Consider the following 17,466-nt stretch of genomic DNA (forward strand, 5'->3'; position numbering starts at 1 on the left):
CTCAATTAACAAGCATTTATTTTCTTCCCCCTTCCTTCTTCCCCCAATTGAAATAAAAGAAAAACAAAACCTTTATAAACAAACACATATAGTCAAGCAAATCTAATCCTTGTATTGATCTTGTCCAAAAATGTATGTCTTATTTAGTATCTTGAATCCATCATCTCAGTTGCAGGAAATAGAGAGACATGTTTTGGGGCTGGTAATTTCACCAGAGTTTTTAAGTCTTTCAGTCATTTGTTTTTACCATGCTAGCAGTGAGTTGGAGCTCTATGGAGGTGGCGGCCGGTACCGGATGGTGGCTACAGCAGCGATTTCCCAGATCTGAGACCTTCGCTCAATCCCCAGCTCCTTTCTCCTTCCCTCCCCCTTTTTTGTTTTCCTTTTTCATCCCCGACGACCGGATCCAGAGGAGGCAGCGGCTTAGGCAGCTGCTGACGCCTCGGTGAAGGTTTTCATTTCTCCCCCTTCCCCCCACCCTTCCCTCCGCCATCCATTAATACTATTCTTTTGAACACTCTTCGTAGTCAAGCCACCGAAGTGGAGAGTGCGATTGCAGAAGGGTGTGCTTCACGTTTCAGTGCTTCTTCAGACGGAAGAGGAAGTAGGGGTGCACCTCAGCACTATCCCAAGAGTTCCTGGGGGAAAATCCCAGGGCAAAACACTCAGAAACGGATCCCTGAAGGAAGCACTAGACGAGATGACAACAGAGCAGCAAACGAAAAAAGAACGACATGACTCAATCTTCAGGAAAGTAAGAGGCATAATAAATAAGCTTACTCCTGAAAAGTTTGACAGGCTATGCCTTGAGCTTCTCAATGTGGGTGTAGAGTCTAAGCTCATCTTAAAAGGGGTCATACTGCTGATTGTGGACAAAGCCCTTGAAGAGCCAAAGTAGAGCCCACTGTATGCTCAGCTATATCTGCGACTAGCAGAAGATGCACCAAATTTTGATGGCCCAGCAGCTGGAGGGCAACTAGGACAATAAGGACATTCAGACCTGTCCCTATTTCCAAACTACAAGATGAATTTGAAAACTGAACTAGAAATGTTGATATCTATGACAAACGTGACATCCAGGAAAGGAGTAGGAACAGAGAGCCATTGCTAAGATCAAGATGTTGGGGAAGATCAAATTCTTTGGAGAACTTGGCAAGCTTGATCTTATTCATGAATCTATCCTTCACAAGTGCATCAAACCACTTTTGGAAAAGAAGAGAGTACAACTCAAAAATATGGGAGAGGATTGGTGTGCCTCTGTCAGATAACTAGGACAGCAGAACCAAGGTCAGACCATGAAAGAGCCAAGTCCTTAATGAATTGCTAGCAAGAATTTGGTTCCTACTGCAGGATACTAGGGAGTTGCTAGAACTTCGCAGTTTTTCTTGACAATGGACCAGAGATGATCAAACAAATCCATGGAGATGCAGTAAAAGATCTAGGAGTTTTTTATTTCTGCCCCTATGGCTCAAGGGATGAGAAGTGACTTTTTTTTGGAGGTACAATTTATGCCACCCAGGATGAAATTGGACAGGGACCCACTTGGAAGACTTGCTGTTTGGAAAAATGCTAGGTAGCAGAATTGATACTGGTCCAGGAGTTATCCAGGGTAGATTTTCACCCACCATGATGTCATCTATCAAACCAACTCTTCAGTGACCATGGGGTATATATTATAAACCTTAAAATTCCACAGATTTATGAATGTTAAAAATTTTACTCCACATTGAGGAATCCTCCAATTCCCTACTTGAAATAATTCCCTACCAGATAGTGAAAACTCTACTTGAATATGAAAACTCCTTGCTATGGGAGGATCTCTACCCCATCCCTACTTGGGACTGCTTTAGGGGAGAAAACTCCTTGCTATGGGAGGACCTCTATTCCACCTGTACTTAAGAATGCTTTAGGGCAGAAAACTCCTTGCTAAAAAAAGAAAATACTTGGATCCATGCTTATGGTGGGGCAAGGAGTTCTTTGAGCCAGGCCTGTTTTTAGAATTGATACAATGGGATGCTAGGTACCTAAAAGGGTCGGGCAAGTTTTCTCTTGATGAGATTAGCTGACTCAGCTGTGTTTTCTCTGGTTCAGACTTACTGAGGAGATTGGTGACACAGCAGCATTTTTTCTGATTCAGACTTACTGAGGAGATTGGTCGACTTAGCAGGAATTTAGATGGGCAGTCCTTTGGAAAGTGTCTACAGTGATTGGTAGATGTAGGGACTTAGGGGAGGTGACATGGGAGAAAAACCCCTATATAAGAAAAAGCAGAATCTCTTGAGGAGATATCCTTTTGGAAGAGATCCTTTTGGAGGAATTCCTTTTGGAGGATCTCTGATGAGGACCGCTTGGGAAGAATCTCTTGAGAGAGGCTCTGGAGAAGGGAAGCTCTTGGAGGACAATCTCTAAGGAGGTATCACTGGAGCTCCTCTAAGGGTACTCTGTCTCTCTGGAGGCTCTGGAGAGAGGCCCTTTGGAACAGTCTCTGGCTGGAAGGCTCTCTGGTGAAGTCAGCTGAGATGGAGCTGGCCTGGTGTCACTAGAATCCTTGTTTAGGCAGACCTTGTGGTGAGTGTTAAAAGACTGACTGACTGATTCTCTCTCTTAAGACTCAGGTCTAGGCCATATTGGCTTGAGGCCCTTCATAATTATTCCTTTCCTACTCTTTCTCTAATTCCTCATTATATTATTAATTAAAAATCTCTATAAAACCCAGTTGACTTGGGTATTTGAATAATTGGGAATATTTCCCTGGCGATCACCTTATATTTGATTTAAAACCAAGACACTGTAGTGAAACATATTTTCTGCGGTCAAATTTACTCACTCTCTCTTATATCTATCACAATTTATATCTTCCACCATTTTAACTCACTACAGTTTAAGACCTCAACTATTTTAAATCTCACAATATGCTTCCTATACAATTCCAGTTTGGAGAGATGGGAGCAAGTTTATGAAAAGCCAGGGGCTTAGCCAGCTCTACCATAATCAGAGTCAGGGACTGTTATTCCAGCTACAAGGACAGTGGAAGGATATGCTACCTCACTTTTCTAAGAAAGGACATCTTAATGCAGATGAGATTAGTCTGAGGCCTGCTCAATCTTTCCTAATGATTAAAAGTCAAGTGCCAAAGCTTCAGCCCCAGAAAACTATGATTCCTCCCAGTGCACAACCACCAAGCACTCTAACACTACCTCTGGGACAGACTCCTCAGCTTAGCCTCAAAACTAATCCACTACTTATTTAAGAAAAGCCTCCACCATCAAAATAAGAACTACTCAAACTAATTGAAGCTGTGGTGACAGAGTACCTGAATAGTGGAAATGCAAATGATGCTGTCAATGGTGTACTGGAAATGAAGGCTCACAAACACTTTCTCCCAAAGATATTAAGCAAAGTAATCATTCAATCCCTGGACATGACTGATGAAGACAAAGAAAAAGCACATGCTTTGATCAGTTTACTCAAATGGGAAGGAATAGCCACTAGTGACAACTCTATGGACGCTTTCCTGAATGTATTGGATCAGTGCCCCAAACTTGAGGTAGACATCCCTTTGGTGAGATCCTATTTAGCTCAGTTTGTAGCCCAGGCCGTCATTTCAGAGTTGGTGAGCATTTCAGAGCTAGCTCAACCACTGGAAAGTGGCACCTACTTCCCTCTCTTCTCACGTTGCCTTCAACAGTTAGCTAAGTTACAAGATCGTGAATAGTTAACAGAACTTGTCCAACAAAACAAAGTCAATATGCAGAAAATGTTTCCAGAAATCAATCAGGATAAGGATCAAATGTTGGAGATTTTGGAGGGAAAGGGACTTAGTTTCTTGTTCCCACTTCTCAAATTGGAAAAGGAACAGTTGAAGTAAATAAAGTTGGATTCATCTCCTCACATATATAAATGGATAAAAGACAACATTTCTCCTAAACTTCATGTAGACAAGGGATTTGCGAACATGTTTTTACCATGCTGATGTTACTGTGCAAATTGTTCTCCTGGTCCTGCTCACTTCTGTCTTTACCAGTTCATATGAGGCTTCTTTCCATGTTTCTCTGGAAACTTTCTCTTTTGTGATTTTTATGGCATATTTAAATAAATCACATCCATATCCTATAATTTGTTCTGCCTTTCCCCAATTCATGAGCACCTCCTTGGTTTCCAATTTTTTGTCACTAAGAAAAGAGCTATTTTATATATTTTTTGTCTTGTAAACTTTGTGCCATAAGCATTTTAAATATGAATCCTTTCCCTCTTTCTTTGATTCATTTGGGGTACTGGTCTGGCAGCAGTATTGCTGGGTCAATGGCTATGCAGAGTTTTGTGACTTTAGAGGCACAATTCCAGATTACTTTTCAGAATGATTAGACTTCTTATTCTCATTTTATTAAGTCTTAGGAACATTCTAGTGCTTCTAAGAGTAATGGGATATTAGATTTTCTGCCTTTTGGTTGCCTTTGAAGTACAAGTCAGTTATAAAATCGTTTGGGAATGCTGGGAGGATGAATCTACATTGAGATATGACTAAGATATCAAAATATATAATTTAGGACCAGAATGTTTAAGGAGACACAAAATCAGAAGAGGCTCCCTCCAGAACTGTTAGAGACTCCACAAGTCAGTGAACACAAAACTATGCACCAGGGCACAGTCCATGCTCTTTAATTGAATTTCTTTTATTTTGTCCTTCTCCCTTTCCCCTGCTTTCTTGTACACCACCATTGAAAAATAAGTATTCCTTTGGAATTCATGCTTCTCTTCAGATGGGGAGCAATATAGTCATAGAGTGTTTTATTGTTGAATCATAAAGGAATTTGAAGAACTTAAGTGCTGCAGATTCTATGAACTCTAAGTTAAATTTGGACCTGTGTTAACTTGGCGAATACTGTATCTCTTTTATTGGTCTATGGATTCTAATGATTTTAGGACCAACACTTGGTTCTGATTCTGACTCTGCTTTCTGCCTCTGGAGCCTCTTTTCTGTCTTCATTATTCTCAGTACTTACTGAGTCTGTATTATATGTTCAGTATAATACCTTTGTCCTTTCCTAACACAGGAACTTGCCAGTTTTAGCCTTTCCTTGCTCCCTAGAGGTAGTTGGCAGGGGCCATGGATGGACTTCATATGTGGTCAATGTCATGTCCTATCCCTAATCATGCCACAGGGTAGGGTCAGGAAAAAAAGCTCATTTCCCTTAAGGGGGCATTAAAAATTGAGTTAATTTAATTCTGAATTGATGTCATCTTTACCAAATATTTAAACAATAAGAATATACTTTAAAAAATAAAGGATCCACGATTCATTCATGTATTATCTGTACCAATACTAGTTATAGCCCTTCAACTTGATAGCCTGAAAAAGGTGGTTCTCATTGAAAAATTGATCAACTTAGTTCCAGTTTGGTGATGAATTTCTCCAAAATTATCTAAGTTGTGTCTTGGAGAGGAGACTTTCTGGCTTGACAGAATTTGCCATATCTTGTACTTTACAGGGATAATCTTTGAGAAACAGAATGATGTAAAGTATAGAGCATGATACCTATCAGGAGGCTCTGTGTTCCTGATACTTAATGATTGTATGACCCTATGCAAGTCACTTAACCTCCTTGTAATTCCATTTCCTTATCTGCAAATAGAATGAGTGTGTGTGTGTGTATAGATTTGATAGTCTCTAAGACCTTTGGGATCACCACTATGTCTCAGTGAGGCAGTGGAGGAGCCATCAATTGTAAACTACCTGTTTCTAGGCCTTTCATCTAAATTTGCTTTAAAAGTTAGGTTATTATACATGTGGAAGAGCATATTCTTTTGTAAGTAAATCATTTTAGCTTTTAGAATATAAGAAGAATGAGAAAAAATAAATGTCTTCAATAAAAAATAAAGAATATAACCGTCAACGAGAAAGGAAAAGTAAAGAACTTTATGGGTCAAAATGAAAGGCTAAATGTGTTATTTATTAATGATTCCCTTTTAAATCATATTCAAACAGTAACTACCATCATAAAGAATCCCTCTATTCAAACTTGAATTTTAGCAAAACTTTAAATTATGGTTAGCTTGCAGATTACCAAATGCATACAAAAGCCAAAAGTAAAATATTTTTCTTCAGAGTTGTTGGAAGAGAATCTCACAGAGTGAAGATTAGTATAGTAAATTCATGCAACTTGAATTTAATGAAATGGCAATAACTAAATAGTCCACATGCTTCTCACGGATTAAATTCAGATTCAACAAATATTCACTAAATAATAACCATGCAAGACATTTACTTCCTATGGTTTGAAAAGATTTCTTTAGAAAAGATGTTGCCTTTTTTCCTCTTTGGAATGGAGATGACAGAAGGCTCACTTGAATGAAGCTTTCACTTGTCTCCCTTTCAGTGGCTGGGGGAGTCGGTGGTTGTGCAGGATGGAGGATGCTTTTTCACCTTCAGCAGTCGATAGAAGACTTCGGAACTTGGCCAGCTAGGAGGAAGAGTTTCAAAAGTAGTTAAAGGCAATCCAATACTCACTATACCCAATGTAATTAATGCAATTCTATTTTCAAAACTGACTTTGTAATAAATAGATTCTTCTCATTCATGCAAAGGAGAGTAGGATAGCCCCAAATTCCAACAATTCTGTTTTTGAAGAGCATGATCAATTTAATTGTGGGACTAAAGAGTAAAAGAGAGAAAATAGTGACATACTTCAGTTGAATTACAATGGCCACAGTTAAAATAATGACATTAATAATAATTGATACTAATAATAGTTCTTATTTAATGCTTTTAAGGTTGGTCAAACACTTTGCAAATATTTCATTTTATTCTAAAAATAAACCTGGGAGGTAGGTACTATTATTGACCCCATTTTACAGATGAGGAAACTGATCTGGAAAGAGTTTTTTGTGACTGGTCCAAGGTCACACAGCTAATAAGTCTCTGAGGATGGATTTGAATTCATGCCTTTTGAGTCCATGCCCACCACCACTTGACTTCAATGGACTATCAAGCTGCCTACCAGTTAAATATAGTCCTACTTTGCCAAGGGTCACTTTAACACCATCAGATAATAAGAGTGAAGACACACAGCATAAAAACAAATTAGGCAAGTGGAGGTGAGATAGTACGTTTTTTTATTCTTTTGGTTTCAAGTGATATAGTAGTTTTGAGCTGGTGCCATTTGTTGCCACAAAGCTACTGAATAGACCAGCCAGTTCAGTATTACTCAATTAATTTAATCAACTTGACTGATAATGTCTATTAAACTTAGTTTACTTATCTAAAATGATAAAGTTATTCACTTGTGTAGACTTAGCCTGAGTAGGTCTTTCTTGCTTTGATCTTTTTTCAAGGAATATATTAAGGCAAAAAGAAAAGCTTATTGAAAAAGAACTAATAACATGATGAAAAATCCCAGGGAAACTTTGAATGAGAAAATCAAAGTATGAGCACAACAAATCCAATTCTCCAGGGTTCTTTTCCATAAATTGTAATGCTTTTAGCTAGGGCTGCACTGTACCACCCTAACAAGGAGCTTTTCTAGATTCACTTTTTTTTCCTCTAAAACTCTTACCTTTTGTCTTAGACTCAACACTGCGTATTATTGCCAAGGCAGAAGAGTGGTAAGGGCTAGGCAATGGGAGCTGTAACTTGCCCAAAGTCACACAGCTAGAAAGTGTTTGAGGTCACATTTCAACCCAGGACTTCTCATCTCTAGGCCTGGCTCTCAGTCCACTGGGGTCGCTTTTAAAGAAGTATTCTCCTTTGTTAAAAAAATTGCTTTAACAAAATTTCAAAAATTAAAAGAATTGGTTGGGAAAGTGTTTTTAAATTCTTATCAATCCAGAGGTGCAAGTGAACCTCAAACTCTAGTTTTCTTCAACAGAATCTGAGGGCAAATAAACACTTTGGCCTTTAAAATCATGAACTTCTAACAAATAAAAAAAAAACCCAACTTGATAACTGTCAGGGTATTGGTTCAGAACCCTGACAGTTGTCAAGATTTATTTTTTTACTTTGAGTAATGGGATCTAAGTGCACATGTTTACTAGGGGGATTTCCAGCTACATTTCTCTTCTTTGTAGTCTAGAAAAATATTAAAATAAATGGGAATTCCTTTAAGAAAGAACAAGATTTATTCCTTTTTGCTAGATATAAATTCAGAGAACAATGTTTTAACAAGAATAAACTATTTTGCATTTATTAAAAGGGGAAAATAACATTTCTAAAATGCAACTGAAATTCTATTTCCCTTCATTAACTACCATTAGCTGACTTGACTTCATCTCCCAGTGCCCATTTTGTGATACTCTACCTGTTCTGAGCTGGCACTGATAGGCTCCCGGTAGATAATCCAGGTTACACTCTCATGTAGAGGGGGATGAGTCAGAGAACCATGATAGCTCCAGTAATCCGAGGATTGAGGGATTAGAAGGGATGGGTCAAAATTAGCAAATGGAGCTTTTTTGCCCTGAAAAAAATATGTTATAACATAAAATACTCTGAAATAATTACAGGTTCATCATCCTCTGTAGACTTTACCTTAGTTTTTCTGATGACAACTAGTATCTTAGAGGATAATACAGTAGAGGAAGTGATCAAATAAGTTATAATAATAGCTAGCATGTATAAAGCACTTTAAGGTTTGCAAAGCATTTTACAAATATTAATTAACTCATTTGATTCTTTCAACAACCGTCTGATGTAGATGCTATTATTATCACCTTCATTTTATGGATAAAGAAACTGAGGCAGAAAGAAGTTGTGATGTGCCCAGGGTCACATAGCTAATATCTGAGGCTGGATTTGAACTCTGATTTTCTTAAGTCTAGGTCCAGTACTTTATCCATTGTGCCACTGAGCTGATACAAGTTCTCTCGCCAAGTAGCATTATTGGTGATAGAGGATAATGTGAGAATTCTGCACTGAAGTTTTAAGCTCTAGGTTTTTTTTCCTTTTGAATAAGGCAGAGGAGAGACAAGAACTGAAGATATTTCTGTGTTGGAATAAAGCCATCTTCTTAAAAATATGTTATAGATAACATATATATGTATATATAATTTTTCTGCATTATGAAAACACTTATTTTGTATACCAGCTGAGTGGCAAAGTTTATGATAAATAGTTATTTTGGTCATTTTTTCCTGACTCCATAATTTTATTTCAGCTGACAGATGAGGATAGCTTATTTCAACTCTTCAATCAATTCTTTATTAATCCTAAAAGGGCATCCTGAATTTATCCTTTGGTGTTATCAAAGAAATACAAATATCTTTGTTAACATAATGAAAGTTTACTGCATTTTAAAAAGAATAAGCATTGCAAAATGAATTTACATGTCTAAGTGACTCTTCCTACAAAATAACTGTAGGAGTTCACTCAGAATTGTCCTAAAGGCAGCTGAGGTACCAGGAGTTTTCAGATTATAGTTTCCTCTGTCTCTTTTCTCCTCTCTTTCCCTCTACATTTCCCCCTCCTCTCTTGTAGTAACTTTCATTTAGTGAGCCCCCAAGTCTGGCCTTCTTATTAGTTAGTCTTTGATTTGGGATATTTACCTTAGTTTTGATTGAACTTAGAGCATCAATTACTTTCTGGAGGCCTGGGTTGGCTTGGCCAGCCTGGGAAAAGAATTAAAAATTTTAAAAAAGGGAAAGTCAATTTACAAAGTCAATGTAAACTTTCTATTAAAAAATGAAGAGAGAATCAGTATTTTTTCTCTCAGAGGTTATTTTGCAATAAGACAGCATGTCTGGGAATGCATTCTCTATCTATTCTTGAGCATATTAAAAATATGATGAAGTTAAATTTCATTTAAATATACTAAATAGACCCAGGGATTTTTTTCAGCCCAAGTAAGCACCCATATTCAAGAAATGAGAATCCAAGGAGTAAATAGTGGCATGAAAAGTTTTCATATTTCTGGTCTTTGCTGTATATTCTCCTACTCCTTAATGTTGTGATGAAAATTTATCACCCCAATACAAAAACTCCAAGCTAAATAGGTTTATTAAGAGGAGGCCAAACTCCCAATAAAGCCAGACCCTGGTCAAGATCAGAACTAGAGAGTCTGAGCCTTAGGAGATAGCCTTTTTATGCCAAGAAATCTGATGACAGTGACAGAAAAATACAATCAAAATTAAAATCAAATGGATGTAAAATCTTTCACATGGGTGGTTCTTAATTAATGATGTAAATGCTGAGTTAGACTAGTGAGTGTAAAAAAGAGCACTATGGATGGTAACTTATGTCTTTTATAATAGCTGATCTTTCTAAAGCCTCTGCAATAGTCAGGGTTTTGGTTTTTTGTTGTTTTTTTATTGATGAATATTATGGTGTAATATTAGGAGTCAGCAGTTTGGTTAACGGTTATGTACGAACAAGAGTAGCCCTCCACCTCCCGTGTGACTGTCTTGTTACACAAACAAGACCATATTTCTCTTTTTGTCTAATCATCTTGTTATACACCCAAGAGTGGGGTGTGGTAGGATTAATGGAAACTCTTAAAATATAGGCTTAAGGTCAAATGCCTGTAAACAAGATTTGATACCACCCTAAACTGTAATAATCTTTATACCTTTTATAAAGTAAACTATATTACCTGACTTTTAACTCAAAACTAATGATTGCGTTATGAAAATCATCATAAAGGCTAATATTATTATAATCACAAAAGGGGGTAGGAGGTTTCACACTCACAATGTCCTCAATAACCAAATAATTTCATGGTGATGTTTCAAGAACTTCTTGGTCTATTACCTGACCAGTGTCTGCTTTTCTATCTGCTAAATAATCTGAAGAGTCATAAAAAATAAAACCCAAAACATTGCTTCCTTAATATATATCCCTACAAGAACTTTGAGGTTAAGTCAGAAACAGAAATGAAACAAGGCAATTTGTAAGAAGGCTTGGGAGAGGGACAAAGGTGAAGGAGAGGAAGATTCCTCTTCTCTTTCCTCCCTAACAGAATCCACCCCCACAATTCTTTCTGCAGAAAGAGCAGCCAAATGAAACAAAGCCAATAGGAAAACCAAATAGAAGGCATTCTGGGATGTTTTTCATCTACTTTAAATTAGTGGGATGAAATTAAAGCTCTCAGAAGAACAACTAGAATACTATTAGTCTCTTGTTCCATCCTATCTCCAGCTCTAATCTGGACAAATGAAACATTTGCATAGTTTTCTTACCTACCTTAATAAAAACAGCAATAATTGCCAAGCCGTCAGGTTTCTCAGCTGCTTCACTGAAGCTGGAATATTTTTCAGAATTCCAGTGAACTATGTGTAACTTAAGAAAGAATTTTAAAAGTTGAGGCTTATTCTTTACCCTTATACAAATGATAGTTACTACTAACCAATGCATATGTTCACTTGGCAGTTCAAAGGAGGCTGCCTTTGACTAGGACAGGAGTTCATAACCTTCCTTAGGTCCAGAACTTATTTTGGAATATTTTAAAATATATTTAAAGACAGTTGATTTCCTTTGTAATCCTGTGTGTTTTAGGTATTTAAAAACATTATTTTGAGAAGAGTTTGTGGGCATCACTAGATGTTAAAGGGGTTTATGAAACAAAAAAGTTAAGCCCTCCTGGTCTAGACAAAGGAAACTAAAGTGAGGGCAATCATGTTGAAAATTTTGCCAGAAGACAGGAAAGAGCCAGATTCTCACTGTTAGATAACCACATTAATATTCTGTGGGAGAATAAGTAGAATGAAAATTCTCAGCCCTGAGAGTGCTTTTCTGTTCATTTCTCTGTTGTAGTTACTAAAAAAAATTGACATTTTGTTTCCTCTAGCACTTTTGGGGTTGAAGAACTCAGTAGGCTTCTACTTATTCTTGGCACACTGGCTGACTGACTTTTATATCAGTAGCTGAAGTTTTCTTTTCTCTCTCTCTCTCTCTCTCTCTCTCTCTCTCTCTCTCTCTCTCTCTCTCTCTTATTCAAACTTTTATATGACCATAAATTGTGAGTTGGAACAAAATAAACATAGCTGGAATTTATATAGCATTTTAAGGTTTGCGAACAACTTTACAGATATGATTTCATTTAATCTTCATAATAACTCTGTGAAGTAAGTTCTATTTTTATCTCCATTTCATTGATGAATAAACCAAGGCATAAAGAGTTTAAATGACTTGTCAAGGGTCACATAGCTAGGAAGCATTTGAGACTGTATTTAAATTCAATTATTTCTATCTATAGATCCAGTCCTCCCTCCTCTTGTGTTGCTTAGCTGCCCACAAGGGAAGCAACTGAACTAATTTAGTCCAACTTCCTCATTTTGCCAAATAGGCCCAGAAAGCTTAAATGTTGTCTAAGATCATGGAAGTAGAAGTTGAACCATAATTCATGCTCTCTGATGTGAAAGCTGAAATTGTTTTCTCTATACCACACAGTATTCCTTAGCAGCAAGTTTACAAGAAGGCAATTTTATATAGCATCTCTAAGTCTTAGAGAATCAGTATTTTGGAGATTGTTATTGTCCTTGAGCATAATTTAGAAAGTGAGATTAATTGCTTCTGGTAAACAATGTTGCTTCATATATATAGGTTTCCTAAGTTATATATCCCAAACAAGGATATGTATACAACCTTTTATAGATTTCTCTTTCCTTTCTCTGGATAGGATTATTCTTTAACTTATATATTATATGGCTCTTTATGTAATACTGTAAAGATTGGTTCACAGCTCACATTGAGGAGGAAACTTCATCAAATTTCCTTTTTAGTTGCCCCTTTTAGAAATGAAGGTAGATTCAAACGAAAGACAGATATTACTAGAAGAAAGGTTAATTTTATATCAGACATATAAAAATTACTTGAAAAATTACTTGATTAAAAAAAAAATGTCCCTCCCTGTAATCCTAAGAATTAAAAAAAAAGTAAAGGATGGCAAGGAAGCATTCCAAAATTTTGTAAAATACATATAAGTATATATTTATAATATATTCTGAAAACTTCTAAAGTAAGGCATTTCTACTGAATAAAATGTCATACAGTTAGAATATGCCTACTTCTGTGTGTTTATTTTAAAAACCCATACTTTCTTTCTTAGAATTGATTCTAAATATTAGTACCAAGGCAAAAGAGCAATCAGTACCAAAGCAAAAAGATAAGGGCTAGGCAATTGGGGTTAAGTGACTTGCCCAGGGTCACATAGCTAGGAAGTATCACATTTGAACCCAGGATCTCCTGTCTTCAGGCCTGACTCTATCCATTGCCCCTACCCACTCTATCCTAGCTGCCACTTTATTACATTTCTTGGAACGATTTTACCTCGGATGAGTATTTTACTCCATCTACTGTGTGCTCAGATCCGTGGTCATCAGCAGTGCCCCAGTGAAAATGAAACTGACGCAGCCTAAAGCTTCCAGTGAAGGGACCACCTTTTAGTACTAGGATGAGAAAGAAAGTACCAAGTTACAAGAGAGAAAGCCCGACTCAATTAGCAGAAACTGAATCAGGCTAAGACATTAAACAAGAGCACAGACTAAGTGAATGAAGCATGGGGTCAGTGGAATTGTTATCCCTAATTCATTTTTGGCTTCTTGTGCTGTTTCAAACAAATTATTTCATCCCGGTGCTTTGCACAGAGTAAATGATAAATAGATGCTTCATCCATGTGTTCATTCATTTTTTCATTCATTCATCTTTTAGTATCTCCCATCTAGCTGCATTTTTTCCATCTATTGAAAAAAATGTCAATTAAACATACATCAATATTCAATAAGAATGCTGTGAGAGAGACCACACAACGCACCTGAAGTGTATGTTGAGACCCTTAAACAAAAAATCCAGAACTGAGACCAACCTTGGAGCAGGCAGTTAGTAATGATTTCAGAGGTGCCTGAAAAACAGAGCCCTAAATAAAAACGACACCTCCTAGGACTCATCACTGAGGTTTAATGTTCTATTAATAGAGAGTCATTTCTTAGACCTTGTTAAAAATATAAATCCCCATGAGAAAAGCAACACTTGAATCCATTTTAGTTATATGTCCATTAGTGTTGATGGGTTAATCAAATCATTTCTAGAGAGCAAGGGTTGATGGAGAAGAGTAGAAAAAAACAGAGAGGGACTCAAAACTATAGGGTGGAGAAAGTGTTCCTGAGTGGAGGGAAAAAGAGCTCTAAAGACCAGTTTTGTCAAATTTATCATTTTGTATAGGACTATCCCTATATGGAACATTTCTATGATAATTTTTTAGCATTGTATATGGGTGTGCTACAGAGTAAATGTATTTCTGATTAATTAATTTTCTCAAAGCTCTTCTGCATTATCTTCTCCCTTAAATTCTTCCCTCCCAGATAACTTCTCTATTACTCTTAATGGCTACTTGGTCCTTCCACTCATCAAGGTTCTTAACCTTTATGTCATTCTTGGTATCTCACATCAAAAGAACTGACAAATTTTGTCATTTCTATCTCCACAAAAACTCTCCTGTTTTCTTCACCCAATCTAGTTCAGACCATCAGCACTTCTCTCATAGATTATTGTAATTGCCTCCCAATTTGGCTCCCTCTCTACACCAATCTTCTTCAATTGCCTCTAAAGTGATTTTTTAAGGGAAATTCTGACTATGTCACCTTGCTTCTTAATCTAATAGAGAAATGGCAAGAATATGGTTTTAGAGTCGGAAAATTCCTAAATTCAAATCTGGCTTCAGTAACTAGCTATGTGACCTTGGATAAGTCACCCAACCTCTTTCTACCACAGTTTCTTCAACTCTGAAATAGGGAAAATAATTGCATCTACCTCCTAAGTGTTGTTTCAAGGATCAGAAGAGATAATATTTGGAAAACACTTAGTGCCTGGCACAAAATGGCACTATGTAGATCCTAGCTATTATTATTATTATCTCTAGGATGAAATATACAGTCCTCTGTTGCATATTCAAAACTCTTTCCAACCTGGTCCTTTTCTCCCTCGTGTATACATTCCATTTTCCACTTAGCATTTATAATAAAGCACTTTAAAGTTTGAAAAATACTTTAAAGATTTTCTTTCAATTGATTTTTACAACAACCTTACAAGAGGTAGGTGTTATTATTATCCGGATTTTACAGATGAGGAAATGGAGGCTATAAGAAATTCAGCTTTTTGTGCAGGATCACATGGGTAGTAAGTGACTGAGACTGGGTCTGGATTCAGGTTTTTCTGACTCCAAAGGCAACAACTCAATCTGCTCTGCCAACTGGCTTCTTCCACTTACCTTTTGTTTCAGCCATCCTGGCCCATTTTTTGTTCCTTACATATAACTAAGCTGTCTTCCATTCCTGGAATTCTCTCCCTTCTATCCTTCACCACTTGGAATTCTTGGTTTTCTTCAAACTCAGCTCGAACACCTCCCCTTGTAATAGATTCTTCTTAGTTCCTCCAGATGCTAGTACTGCAGCCTTTCTCCCTTAGATTACCTTCTATTTTCTTTCTATGCATATTGAATATACCTATATAAATGCTGTCTTGCCTGTTAAAAGGTAAGTTCTTTCAAGGAAGGGACCACTTTGCTTTTTTCTTTGTATCCTAAGCACTTAGCAGAATTCTTGGCAAATCTTTTTCAATAGTTTTAGTTGTATCTAGACTCTTCTCTTCTTGACACAATGGACCATAGCACACTAGTGATGTCTGTGGGGTTTTCTTGGCAAAGATACTGGAGTGGTTTGTTATTTCTTTCTCTAAAGGAATAAGGCAAACAGTAGTTAAGTGACTTGCCCAGAGTCACATAGCTCGTAAGTATCTGAGGTTAGAACTCAGGTCTTCCTGATTTTAGATCTAGGGCTTTATCTACTGAGCCACCTAACTGCTTCCATTTAGCAAATACTAGGTGCTAAATTAATGGCTGTTGATTTATTGACCTGTTTACCTTGGGAAAAGAGTAAGAGGAGGTCTCTTTTGGCTTACCTGACTGGTTATCCTTGTCCTCAAAATTTACCTGGAAGTTATGACTCACATTGACAATTTCTTTGGCTGTTGCTGGATTGTAGGAGACACTGATAGGTTTCAGAGAGGCATCATGTTTGACCTCTTTGGTTTTAATGTCTATGGGGGACTGATTGTCTCCGTTAGCAATGGGGTAGAGCTTGCTCCAATGCTCAGGACCTAGAAAGTCAAAAATATTCAAACACTCAAATCTTCACTTGATGCTTGATAGGCATTTTAAAAAAATAAATTACCTTTATGACTTTTTTTAAGCTCTTACCTTCTGTCTTAGAATCAATACTATGAATTGGTTCTAAGGCAGAAGAACAATAGAGGCTAGACATTGGGGATTAAGTGACTTGCTCAAGGTCACCCAGCTAGGAAGTATTTGAAACCGCATTTGAACCCAAGTCCTTCCAACTTCACATCTGGCATCCTATTTACTGAACCACTCAGATGCCCCAATCTCTATTACTTTTTAAAAGTTTCCCCTATATATTACGTATTCATATTGCTATAGCAAAATTTTCAAGTACCATTTCATGAAAGTAAATTAAAATCTGGCATCAAAGAATATTTTTTTTGGTATCATTTCATGCTAACATGAAATGCTTGCTAACCAACAGAGATAAAATATATTTTGTGAACACAAAAGGCAATTAATTTGTAAAGCCACCAACTCTGATTATGAAAATAATATTATTTTAGCTATCTTGGCCTCTATAACTCTTTAGCCTATTCCTTTGCCTTTGCCAGATACCTATACTGAATGGCCCCAAAAGAAGAAATGACCTGCCTCCCCTGTGGAAGGATAGACGAATGCTTACCATTTTCTCCCTCATATGACCAGTTCAGGTTTGCCATGTCCTTCTGTTTCTTCTACCAAAGGAGCTGTGATCAGTGTGACTGATGGTGTTGTACACAAGCTCTCTGCTATGGATATCTTAGGTTTCCACCTGTAGTTTTTATAGTTGCTCTCCAGATACTCATGGACTGTTATTTTATAATTGATAACTGTTGACTTTTCTGCATGACTCAGGAAAAATGGAAGAGAAACGACTCTAAAAACAACACACCCATCCACCAAATGCAGGTAATTTTAAGGTACAACAAATCCCTTAGATAATAAGGAAATGTTAACTAAGGAAAAAAAGTCAAAACTTTTACTCCATTTATATTACACAATATGTTTTTTTTTTCATGTCCTATAATTTTTTTTGTTCAGTTGTTTTTCAGTCATGTCCAACTTTTTGTGATCCCATTTCGAGTTTTCTTGGCAAAGATACTGGGAGTGGTTTGCCATTTCCTTCTCCAGCTCATTTTGAAGATGAGGAAACTGAGGCCAACAGGATTAAGTAATTTGCCCATGGTCACACAGCTAGTAAGTGTGTAAGGCTGAATTTGGACTCAGGTTTTCCTAATTCCAGGCCCAGTACTCTATCCACTGTACCACCTAGATGCTTCTACAACTCTTTACTACTTCTTAATTAAAAGATAATTTTGTTTTAAAATATTTAATAATAATAGATACTATGTACCACTTTAAAATCTACAGAGCATTTTACCTCTTT

At 36.9% G+C, this 17,466-nt stretch overlaps 1 protein-coding gene and 2 pseudogenes across 1 annotated transcript; 2 read left to right on the forward strand and 1 right to left on the reverse strand.

Moving 5' to 3' along the window:
* Positions 1–272: 272 nt before the first annotated feature.
* LOC103097806 (eukaryotic translation initiation factor 4 gamma 2-like) lies at positions 273–1,493 on the forward strand (annotated as a pseudogene).
* Positions 1,494–2,941: 1,448 nt separating this feature from the next.
* Positions 2,942–4,111, forward strand: LOC130458429 (eukaryotic translation initiation factor 4 gamma 2-like; annotated as a pseudogene).
* Positions 4,112–5,980: 1,869 nt separating this feature from the next.
* CA1 (carbonic anhydrase 1) lies at positions 5,981–16,808 on the reverse strand. The gene is given in 7 exon segments (NM_001032970.1): positions 5,981–6,461; positions 8,295–8,450; positions 9,535–9,597; positions 11,168–11,263; positions 13,253–13,371; positions 15,878–16,075; positions 16,723–16,808. Coding segments are annotated over 7 exon segments (789 nt in total). The 5' UTR covers positions 16,760–16,808; the 3' UTR covers positions 5,981–6,341.
* Positions 16,809–17,466: the final 658 nt, after the last annotated feature.

This window comes from Monodelphis domestica, chromosome 3, assembly GCF_027887165.1.
Source record: "Monodelphis domestica isolate mMonDom1 chromosome 3, mMonDom1.pri, whole genome shotgun sequence".
Classification (NCBI taxonomy): domain Eukaryota; kingdom Metazoa; phylum Chordata; class Mammalia; order Didelphimorphia; family Didelphidae; genus Monodelphis; species Monodelphis domestica.